Source organism: Thermobia domestica, chromosome 3 (assembly GCF_964235325.1).
Source record: "Thermobia domestica chromosome 3, izTheDome1.hap1.1, whole genome shotgun sequence".
NCBI classification, from domain to species: Eukaryota; Metazoa; Arthropoda; class Insecta; order Zygentoma; family Lepismatidae; genus Thermobia; species Thermobia domestica.
Window position 1 is genome coordinate 204,376,097 of NC_137456.1, and position 12,780 is coordinate 204,388,876.

At 35.7% G+C, this 12,780-nt stretch overlaps 1 protein-coding gene across 1 annotated transcript in view; it reads right to left on the minus strand.

Moving 5' to 3' along the window:
* Positions 1–12,780, minus strand: part of ATPsynB (ATP synthase subunit b, mitochondrial) — a 71,006-nt gene that overhangs the window by 37,357 nt on the left and 20,869 nt on the right. The window contains exon 2 of the mRNA XM_081752111.1: positions 9,096–9,326. Coding sequence (XP_081608237.1) covers positions 9,096–9,326 — 231 coding nt within the window. The remainder of the gene's footprint in view (positions 1–9,095; positions 9,327–12,780) is intronic.

Here is a 12,780-nt window from a genome sequence, read left to right on the forward strand (position 1 = left end):
TAAAATTCAGTAACTAGTCTGCCACAAAAGAAAATATAAGGTTGAAAACATGCAAAGACAGTGGTAAAAGCACTACGGTAAAATTTGTAAAAGGGTGGCATATTACTGGAAGATAAAATAAATCAAATACTTGTCGGTGGGTGTCAATTGAACTGGAAATGAAAAATATGTTTAGTGACACAGAGAGGGGACAAACACATAATAGAAAGCAAAAAGTGAGTTAGATATAAACACTTGGACTATCACAATACGAGTAGGACAAAGAGCGCACATAGAAGCAAAAACTTGAGAGATCGTTCGGTGGTCATCTCCCAGCAGTGTTAGTAAGTCTGCTGGTAGGGCAATCACTTCGAAACTCAGCATGATGAGGACAATCCACATGGAGATGTAGAATACTTTGTTAGATTCACAGGCCGCACATAATGGTGGACTTCGCCATGAACTAGAAATCCATGTGTTAAGTGTTATCATAAACTGCAAAGTCGAGTTAGAATTCGTTCCTCTTATCAAGAAATCATCCTGTCTCAGCTGGTGGTCCAGATACGAAGTGCACGTTTGAGTGAATGTAATTTACTGCTGACAGCCTAGTTCCATTTGAGCTGCCAGCGCTGATGCAAATGAGCAGTGATAGCGAACGCAGATTCGGAGAGACGAAGATTTCTTTCTTCATGGACAGCAACTTTCGCTCTACGTCCGCCTTTTCATTACCAGTTATGCCAACATGGTTTGAAACCCAGCAAAATTGTACCTCACATTCCGGTTCTAATAATTTATGACTGATAGGAGTATTTGTTGGGCCAAAGAATGTTTACTTTGAACATCAAGGACATTCAAAGTGTCTCTGAGTGCCTCAGCAGATTAACATCCGGCGTATATGAAGTACAGAGAGACAACGCAAAGTTTGTAAAACAGCAACCAGTTCAGCAGTGAATATTGAAGAAAAGGGGTGTAATTTAAAACCATTAGTACATGTAGCTGAAAAAATGCATCCCATAAAATCAACATTCTCGGAACCATCAGTAAAAAAGACAGTCTTAAAACTGATATATAAGAGTATAAACACAAAGTAGTGAAAACAATCACACATTACAAGAACTTCCACTAAAGATTCATCAGATAGAGAGGAAACAAGTAAGGAGCAGGGAAAAATTGAGTAATATAAGTGACTGAAACATACAGGTAAGCTCTGTGTTAGAATGCGGAGTCGGTAGGAGTGCAAAAGAGATGGAATTATAAAGAGAAAAAATTGTATAACATATGTAAAAATGAAAGAAAAACGTGATAAGCTTGGTTGGAAGTAGCGGTATAGATGGAAGTGTACCTTAGAAGCACGTCACGCAGAAGTACATGGAAGCATGTCACTGTTACCTTTTCCAAATATGGTAGTTTGAACTGTAAAAATTTCGGAGTTAATCCTTGGCAGGAGCAAAATCGCAAGAATTGTTAATCCAAAGAACTATTTTGTAATTTGAGCAGTGACAAGTGAGTGACCAATGGCATGTGTTCACTTTTGACAAGAAGACTTGTACTGCACATATTTTAAATTCTGTTAACCATTTTTTACTTATCCACATTTCTCTCCCATGTTTTAAATCCTCTGGCTTATTCCATCTCCAGACAGGCAGGGCGGTCCGGTCGATCGTCTTTGATTTTCCGCAAATTTGAATGTTGTTCTAGAAGCAAAATCAATAGATACGCAATTTATATACATATATATAATATAAAAATGTTGGAAAGTTACAGGGGGGAGGCAAAGTTTCATCAAGGTCACACCTAATTTCCCCCGTGGTGCGCTCAAAATTACGTTAAATTGCAATATTTCAGGAACCAAGAGGATATTTCAGATCTCTTTTCAGTTTCTGGAAACTAGAACTGTCAGTAATCTATTGGAATATAGATTGTTATTCTATGCGTGATAGGTTTTACACTAGCAAAATAGTGTGTACGCGAACAAAAATTCTGAAATTTGGTATCAAGGAGGCATATATAAAGTAACAAACCACCAAAGGATTTTGCAGAATCTTGTCTATTTTAAATTTTATTACACTTGGACTGTCCGTCGTATGTTCTGAGAAATGTACTGAAAGAACCTAACAAGTAAGTTTTATAATTATCATTCTGCTAATTTTTTGTTTCTCTATTTCTAGAGTCACAATATTGTTTATCAGAGGGTGTTGGATCATGCAGCACTTGGTGAGGAAATATTGGAAGTCTATTTTTGCATCTGAAAAGAAAATTTCCAAGAAACTGCGGTTTCGGATAGGTAGTCATTGCAGACATAAGGCAGTGAATAATGGCTAGTTTGTTTTCTGGTGACAGAAATAGGTATGCAGATTATTTACAAAGACAAAGTTTTATATAAGTAAAAAGAAGACCCTTTTTTAAAGTGGGTGTTTTAGCTGCAGAAAAGCAGTATGAAAATGTGTAAGAGGAATATTTTTTGTGCAAAAAGTCATGTTATTCTGAACATATATGGAAACTTGAAGCTGTATCTCAGTATCAGCAGCAACATGAAGTGTTCTCTGAGGCTCATGAAGGTCGTGGTGATATTACTGCAGAGCAGTTTGTGGACAGTGAAGCTGAATTCCGTGACTAAATGGATTTGCAGAACTATTTAGTGTGTCTCCTGTTAAAAAATCATACAAGGTGAAAGTTCATCAGCACAGACCGTATTTGCTAAGAAAACGGAAATACAGAAGAGAGATGAACATTTCAGTGGATAGTTAGCAAAAAATTATAATGTTCCTGTTGCAGTACTACAAATTCATCGCCTGATGACAGTGGTTGTAGGCAATGCGAACAGTTTTCAAACAACATAGGGCAGCTGTTACAAATGTTGTTATAATTACAAGGTGAAACTTCTGACTACTGCCTGGAACTATGTGAAGGAAAGCACTACTGACAACCTTTCCTGGCTGATAAAGCAATAAATACTGTGAAATAAAAGGGGATATATGGTGAACCAGATCCTTATTCAGGCCACCCACTTAGTCCAGAGGCTGTTAGATGTGCTTTGGCTATCTATCTTGAAGATGAGTTGGATTGTTCAAGGAAAGTACCAACAAAAAGGATGCCAAAAGTGTGACTGCAAATAATAAGAAAGTTGTCAAAGTGAAGCGTTACTTGACAAGCATTTAAGAAATATACAGAATTTTATAGCGAAGTATCCACATATTAAATTTCGAAGAACTTCATTCTATGCTTTACGCCCTTCATGGGTGATACTTCATCCGCCCCAAAAAAACAGCTGTCTCTGCATCTACTCTGAAAACTTTCAGTTATATATCACTGCAGTAAAGCATGCCAGGTATGATATTAGGTGGAAGACCTGAAGAAATTAGTATTGTCACTTGTTTTATGTGATACTAACAGTGAGAGTTGTGTCTTTCAAGAGTGGCTGAACGTCCAGGAAAACAGGCATTACATGTAAGGCTATTGGACTTGACATTATAGTTGAAGAAATCACTTGTGCACTGTGGCAGAAGAATGACCTCATCAAGAAAACTAAAACCAAGAGCATTTTATTGGTATTGGCTCACTAGACCATGAAAGCTGTTATCCATTTGAAAATTAAGGATATTTAGTGGCAAAGCATTCAAGAAAAAATCTAGTTAAAAGTTCCACCAACCACCTCTTACTTTAACGCAATTTTGCATAGAACTGGACAGCTATATTGCCGAATGAAATCCAGTCATACCACTGGCAAAATCCACAAGTATCTTCACTACAGTGTGCTACTTCAATGCTAAAACCAACCAGAAGTTTCGGTATGGTGTCAGATGATCGCTCACACGACTCTGCCCATGCTTTTCTTGCGATCACAAATACAACAGAAATTATGAAAGAAAAAGACGAGATTGACAATCACCATCTTGAGCGATGGTGCAGCATCACTTCAAAAACACAGGTATCAGTTGCTTGAACTTACCAAAGATTCGGTAGACAAAAATGGATTTTCACTTCAACTGGACACGGAAAGGAAACCACGTGATGGTATGGGACATGCTTTGAAGTACACTGCAACGAACCACAACTTGTTTCGTGGCTATACAGAAGTTATCAAGAATGCATCAGACTTCGATAGTGCAGTTCAAAATGTACCTCTTCCATCACTCTGAAAGTCTTACCAACAACAAGAATAGCAGAATTTCGTCAAGCGAAGTTACAGGAATGACAGTGTTTTCCTGCAGTCAGAAGTATACAGAAAATCCATGTATTGTCTTTCACTGCTCACTATGATGCGACTTCGATATCCCGAACATTCAAGCATCCCCCAAATGTGATTAGTCTCAATGAGACAATGCAAACTGAGAAACACATTCGTGAAATACCCTTAAAAATTAGTGCTATCAATAGATGGATATTTATTGCCTGTATGTACGATAGTAATTGGTGGGTGGCAGAAGTGTGTACGGAATTAGACGAAGTTAATTAACATTTTGTTGCCTTCATGATCCCTCTAAGAGTTACAATTTTCCTGATAAAACTATACAAAAAGAACACTTGTTCTTTGCCATTGAGGAATGTTTTGAAACTCGTAAGTGCACCAGTGCCAACAGGTTCCTCCGGACGCCTACACGCTATCTCTAGGGAAGACACTGAGGATGTGGAAAGGATTTTCTCTTCGAAATGATTCATAAACGTAGCTTTCAACACGTTTCCTTATTTTACCAGTTTACAGTGTTTTTCTGTGTAAATGTTAATTTAGCGAAATTTTTAAAAAATGAGCCGGACAGTAAAAATGTAATTAAATTAAAAGAAGTAAGATCCTGCAAAACCCGTTGGTGGTTTGTTCCTCTATGTATGCCTCCTTGATATCAAAAAAATGAAATCTTTGAGTTTTACGTCCCACGGTTATGCCGGTTAGGCTAAAGGAGACGGTGATAATGAGAGATGAGTGAAATGGTGGAATGAAGAAAGTGGGAGGAAACGGGAGTACCCCGAGAAAACCCACGAGCACGGTGTTTGTCCACCACAAAGTTCACTTGGCGGGGGCTGGGATCGAACCCGGGACCCCAAGCACCAGAGGTGAACGCTCTACCACTGAGCCACCGTGCTCCTTGATATCAAATTTCAAAATTTTTGAAGATGGGGATTTTGAAGTCAGTGAAGTTAAATGTCACGATTTTTCAATTTTTTGCTAGCGTGAAACCTCTCATATGTAGAAGAACAATCTATAAGCCAATCGATTACTGATTTCTAGCATTCAGACATTGAAAACAGATCTGAAATATCCCTCTTGGTTTCTGAAATATTCTGATTTAACAATTTTGAGAGCGCCATGGGAAAATTAGGTGTAACCTTGACGAAATTTTCCCCCCCTGTAACTTTGCTTACAATTTTTTTTTGGAGGGGGGAGGTCAAAAGAAAAAAAATATGGGTCTCTTCATTTTGCTATATGCATTTTGCTTCTAGAACAACATACCCAAATTTGAGGAAATTCAGAGACGTCGCACCGACTAATTCTCACTGTGCTGCTTAAATTGAAATGAACATAACACACTTCGATTTGTTTCTAGGCTGAAAGATGGAAGCAAGTTCTTCCGAAAGCGCTACTTAGAAGAATACTTTGATTTTGCGATTAGTACTAGCCTTTTGCTTACATTTCTTTATATAAAGTTAAAATTGTTTCCATCATTCACGGTAGCTAAACATACACTGAATGACAAATATGAATAAAACACAACTGACAAAAGTGTGCTTTGATCAGTTTTGATTTATTGTTACTGTAATTGTTGAATATTTCCAAAGCTATAATGAACAATATCAAGTTGAATGACGAAGTTCTGTTTTCCATCATTTGAAAAGCATACTGCTATCTCTCTTTAAGGGTTCGAGGAAATTCTTGTGATAAACTCCATACTTCGGCTCTTATTAGGAATCTTGGGGCGTTTTGAGCATGAAATGATAATGAATAAAATATAACTGTTACGAACTATTTCTTCAGAACAGTCTCTGTAAGAAACATACAGTATACAACACTGGACAGAAATGAACACTAATTTTTATTACTGATTAAGTACTTTCACTATTGTTTTCAGTCCTAGATCTTGATTCGAAGTATTACTGGCTTTTTAGCCTGCAGATTTGAGTTTAGGCAACACAAAAGGACTAAAATGCCAAATGTGTTAATTTGAGGAGCTAAAAGTATCGTGTTTAGTAATGGCATAATCTTACTGAATTACTTTATAGATTCATGTGTCGTATAATCTCTATTTTAAAGACAAGCATTAAATGTAAAATCATTGAATCTTAAGCTACATGTAAACCACTGAAGTCTGCAAAAATTTTTTCAAGGCATTTTTTTTTATAGAAGTTTGAATTTTTTGAAGCCTTTACCTTTTGGAGGCCACGTAACAATTGTTACTCCCATGTATAAATAAATCCCCTAGAGACCAAACAATATATTGTTACCTTGGTTTAAACACATTAAAACATGAATATAATTTCTAACTTCTATCAAGCTGGGCTGTTATAAAGTCCTCGATATAAGACAAATGCTTATAACTGTTTTAAATATGATATTGCAATGAAATACTTTTTAAATTATGCAATGGTTTGTAAATTTTTAGTCGGCAACACTATCACAATGATGATGCTGGTAACATTGGTGACAACAAAAGTTATGAAAATGGCAACGGTACAAGAGAAAGCACAGTTTGAGTGTTGGTATGCAGAACTGAAATCAGGTGTGTTGGTGCAGCGAAACTTCAGACGAGTGTACAAAAAAATACCTCCTGATGATCTTATTGACTACATATCTCGTTTCCATGACAGAGGAGCGTGAGTTACATTTGCACTTTTTTACAGGAGAGCGGAAAAAACAGATTTTGCTTGATTTGAATTTCTCGTTACTCTCTCAGATTATAAGCAAACCGAAGTTTTTTTTCTTTTCTTTCTTTTTTTCTTCTTCTTCTTTTTTTTTAAAATAATGTTAGTGTTTTACAAACTTTGCACCGTACATTTGTTTTTATTGGGAATTAAGGTAAATCAATTTACCAGGTGCAAGAATGTAACGTAAGTGATTCAGTTAGCGAAAAAAAAAAATGGATTTTCAAAAAAAATTTAACTTACGCCCCTCTGTCATGAAAGCGACGATATAAAAGTCGCCATTAATCTGCCTGCCACCATTGATGCCTTAGATCTGTGTCGTCTAAAAGCTTGAATCACCTGTCACCCATTATGCCAATTTGTTTACTTTATCCTCTTTCTTATGACTGTTGATAGCGACGTGCATATAGTCTACTATCTTCTTTAAATATACGATTATGTTACCCTCTGTGACAGTACGACGAGAAAAGACAAGTTCCTGTGTGCAGCCCAGCGGGAAAGGACTTAGGTTTAATATTTTAATGTGGAGAGAACTCTGGAAGGTTGTTTACGTTGCCTCTGATCATTTAGGTCTGTCAATATTGGCAAGTAATGCGCCACCAATATCCATTTTAATAAGTTTCTTACCGGTTTGGTTGACACCGAGTTCTTTATATGCTAATTCACTTAAGAAAGCATTGTGACGGCCATTGTTTCCTTCTACGAAATCACTACTCAGTGATTCCCATTCTGCTGCTGCTATTATAATTAGCAGACCATCTTCGACTGTGTACTGGGTACATTGGCATCAATTTCGATACGTCTCTCGTATTACACCGAAGTCGCTGTTTTAGTCACTGATATCACAACTCGACAGGTCCCACCAATTTACTTCTTTCAAACTCAGTTACGATCTGAATAGTGTCCCCAGCACTATGTTTGCAACCGCATAGTCTCCACTATATGAAACAAGCAACAGGAGATTGAATGACACTGTTTCAGTGTAGTTAAATAGATGGTTGGTTGATTTAGAGTTTAGTGCTCAGTTCAGCACCGAGACTATGAGACGTGGACCACAGCTTAACGTGGGATCTGAACAACATGACGTGCCTCCGGAAATCGATCCCGGATTTTCAGCGGCGAAGGCACATACTCTAATCATATAGCCAAAAGAAAATTCCTGTGGCTAAAAGAAGTATGGCATAGTTTTGTCAGGGATTTCCACTATTTGTATAAAAACTGTTTCGTCATATTTAATTCCAACGTTGCACATGGTATGAAATATGGATCATCTAGAAAAAACGGCCAGTTCTTTTCCTTGATTAAAATCAAATCAATTCTGTGTTTGGTTCAAAATTATTTTGGTAAACATTTTGACAAACTGATTTTGTGCACCTGTAGTTTACAGCATTTCATCATTCTCTTAGCATCACAAAATAATAAAAGTATTATTCTAAATTAGTGGTATCTTTCTTTTCGATGAATAATCAAAATAGGTTTTCGTAGTTTTGGTCGTTTGTTTTCTTATATTATTCTATTTGTTCAATTCACACTGAATCTATGACGATTTAATCAAATCCTAAATGTTTCCCTTCGTCGCTCTAATTACTCTGCCCGTATCTTCTAGATAAGTTTTTTTTTCTATTCATTTCTTTCTCTCACCTGAATGAAAGAGTTAACAGAAATTTTCGAACATTTCTATAATTTTCTTCTTATTTCTGTTATAGTTCTACCAAGTTTTTTAATTGGCAAAATATACTTTTCAATAACCTGAATTTATTATAGCTGAAATAACCTGAATATGGAAAATTCTTCTATTAGTGCACCTTCAGGTTTAAAATAACCATGCAGGAAGAATTGATTAAAGTACTAGATATTTTCTACAGTACATCTCGAAAATTTTACTAAATTATAACCTACTAAACTATAACCTAACATAAATGTATTCTCACACCAGTGTGCAATGAATATCAGTGAGGACGTTGTGTAATCATGGGATGATAAATTTATCAACTATTTTATTATTATAGACGTGTCAGTTTTTATCGTTAAGCAAATATTGGATTCAATTAAAACTAGGAAAAGAAGCTAGTTTGGACACTGACCGTGAGAAAGAACTGCATCCTCTGGTGTGCGGTAGAAGGAGTACAACAATACAATTGACGGATGGTAATCAAATAAGACAAGGAAATCAACCGAGGTAGGTTGGTAGTGAATAGACGATACTAAATTTGCGGTAAGTGACCTACAAATGATAGCAGAGTACCTATTATTATTTTACGTACCTGTCACACCAGTTTTTGAATAAAAGAACTGGAACCATTCTTCCGGTATAAAGCCCATGCGCACTTTCCCTGGAAATTCTGATCTTACTGGTCTCGGAAAATTTACAACATCCCTTTCACCACTTTGCCCTGCACCTTTTTCTGCAACGTCACTTTTCTTAGTCGTTGGAGCACAGGGTTGAGCCTCTGTGGCATAATAACATACTCGTAGAAGTGATCTTCCCTGATGGCCTGGAAACAAAATGATCTCTTAGAAAAACATACGTCAGAGAAATATAATCAGCAACTAATAAGCACAACAGAAGACAATGTACTTCTCAACGCCACAAGTTTATATTACTTTATACGATTATCACTAAGCAATTTCTCATAACAACCATCCGGATATTATGCCATTAAGAGTACTACATCCTCAAAATTCATCAGCTAAAAATACATGAAATTCCTAAGTACAAAGAATCTATCGTTAAACTAAAGATTGCTCTAAAATATACATTACAAGACTAATCTTTAGTACGTAAGCAACCTAACGTCAATTCTGTGAGTTCGATACTTTTTAACAGACGGAGCGCACTGTACCGAACAACAATTAGTTCGTATTGGAAGTCAGACGATACTAAAATAATGGTGGTGAAACACACGAGTATAAGAAAATAATAAACGAAAGTTACAAGACACAACTCAATTTCTCTACATAGAAATTGTATTTATTAAGTCAGTGGTTCCCAACTGTTGTCACGTAGTCGCATAGGGTATGTCGCGAAATTTTAGAATTTAAAAATCATGAAGTACTTAGTAATTAGTTAAAATCAATTTTGACACATACTATACCAGTCACTGCCTCTAGTAGCAGCAACAATGCTCACTACTACTCATACATAGGGCTTACATTCTCTACATTATACAAATTTACACTATTTTTACACTATTATAATTTATATTATTAATACAAAATCATATTAACGTGTCGTGACGTCGTGGACATTCAGTAAAATGTGTCATCCGTCGAAAAAAAAAAAAGTTGGGAACCACTTGATTAGGTTATATTCTCTTGCCAGTGTACAGTTGTGATCTCTTGTTGCATGCAAGGGAGTTTGATATATACATATATTTATCTTGATATCTCTTTGTAAATTTTAAACTAATGGACAAGAGGTTGAATTTTGTACCATATAAATATCGCCAGGGGGCACTGTTTGGCATACTCTGTGATAGTAGAAGGTTAACAGTGTTGCCAACTCAAATGAAGTTTTATTTATATATATTTTTTTAAATGGGACAGTTCAGGTCATTACATATTTCAAATATGCATATTAAAGGAAAACATACAATACCGCACTTGTTATGTAGTGTTGAAAACTAACGAAGCGACAGTATTACAAACATTGAAAAAACAACCAAATTTAGGACGATTCTACAACAGTAATAACGGAAGTGAGACGGACGGAATAATGCACATCAAATATTGCGAGCATCATACAACGTATTTCGAACAAGTATAAACAAAGTTACAAGGAACTGAAAATTTTCCGGTTTTCAAAGAGACTTTTTCGAGGAAGTGTTTACATAAGTAACACATGGAATTACGTACATGGCTTTCAATAAATACAAAGATCATAATGATGTTTACAATTGGATATGATGCTTAAAATGAGGTATTCGTGGAAACTTTTCAAAACCACTTTTGATTTAATTTGCTTCTACAATATCACAATACTTTTCGATAGGTGTAATTACAACGAGTTCTCGGAATTACCCAATTTTAAGCAGTGTTACAAACTAACATTTTTTTTACATATCTCTAGTATGATTTGAGGTATTATATTGCTGTTAACGGAATTGTGATCTCCATCTATGCTATCTGTTTCACTGTCAATCTGAGTGACCTCAAAACAAACCTTTGTTCGGTTACCTTCCTTGGAGTGAAAACTAATGATTAATTAATGAAAAACCCATTAGAATCAGAGTAACAGCAAGAATATTTGAAAACATTTTGCTATTTTCTGGTTTGTGATTCATCCGAACCATCTTTTGTATAAGGGGTTGAAAGGAAACTGGTCTGTTTCTAAAAGGGTAGGAAATTTGAAGAAACAAAGGTTTTTTTTTTTTTTTTTTTTTTTTGTGATGTCAGTATTACACATTAACGGAAAATAGATCAAGACATGAATAAGTTTTGTTCCTTTCTTGCTCTTAAAACGACCCCATTTTCAGGAAAACAGATGAAGACTTTTGGAATTCATTTTCTGTATAGTCCTTCGGCAGTAAGTCTATAATTAGCATTCAAAATAAACATGAGAGGAATCTTTAAACTTATGAATCTTTATAATATAATACATACATACATACATACATATATAATATATATACACACTGATTCGATTGTTACTTTATCTCTGGTGCGTGGGATCCCTGGAGTTTGTGGTGGACGAACACCATGAGTATCGGTGTTTTCAAAGTTCTCTCGTTTTCCCACTTCATTCTATCATCCATCTCAATCACCGTCTCCTTTAGCCTCGGTGCATAACTACGGAACGTTAAACTAAACAAAAGTGCTCCTCTAGTTATAAATTAGGAAGAAAAAAAAATCTATTTTGCGTAAATTTCATGATAATTCTAGGTCTCACCCGAAGCAAAATTTGGATATTTAAAATACGTACAAGAATATTGTGATGTTTCGCTGTGTTAAAATAATATTTTAGCAATTTAAATTAATAGTATGCAACGACTGAAAGAACAATAGGAAAGACAGGATTCTTTTAATAACATTTCTTATTAGAATTTCAGTAGCTTATATTTATGTATATTCACGTCATTTAGCACTTATTACCGATCCCACGCGAAGATGAAAACTTTGTACTCTTGCTTCTAGTTCCTTTGCTTTTCTGAGGTAGATCAATGTTAAACTGAAGTCCAGAAATTGCATTCATAACAACTAGGCTACCTAACAGCTATGTTTATTTATTTGATTGTTTCAAGATCGCTGTATCTACATCATACTTTCTTTATATTGCACAATTTAATGCAATGCATGCTTTTGTATAAACCCAAAATATAGGTCGTGCCCAGAAGTGCGAAGTGCATACTTCAAGCATGCACGCTCGAAGTTTACAAATGGAGTGCACACTACATAGTGTACACTTCGTCAAATTAACCTTTGATCCGCACTTCGTTCCAGCCCCTTATCCAATGAACATGGAACATTGATAACAAAAGGGAGAATTTCTCATGCTAAAAAAATAAACTACAACTTTTTGAAGTCTACCACAGGCTGAAGAAGGAAGTAGCATTTTCCGAAAGCTCTACCTGTTGCATGTACAAAAAAATTCTGCTATATATTTTTTGCGGTGAGTAGTAGCCTATCTGCTTTTTCTCATTAAACTTAACTACTTTGGGAGAGAGTTCATGTTGTGTATAACTGCTTCCTGTATGGTAGATTACACAACAATGACAGTGCAGTTGTGGTACTTCTACCGTATTGCTGCAGTTAGAGGCACACTGCTTGGACTATTTCCACCATTTTGTGCTAATAATTAAGTTCCTTAGATGTTACTTTTTCTTTGTAAATGTACAGATTTCACCCGTAAATCTTGGAAGTAGTCTCTCCATATTCTTAATCTGCACCAAAAGTCAATACTTAAACCCTGTATTCACTTGGTCGATTTAATCGCACGGCTAAATCGCCTCT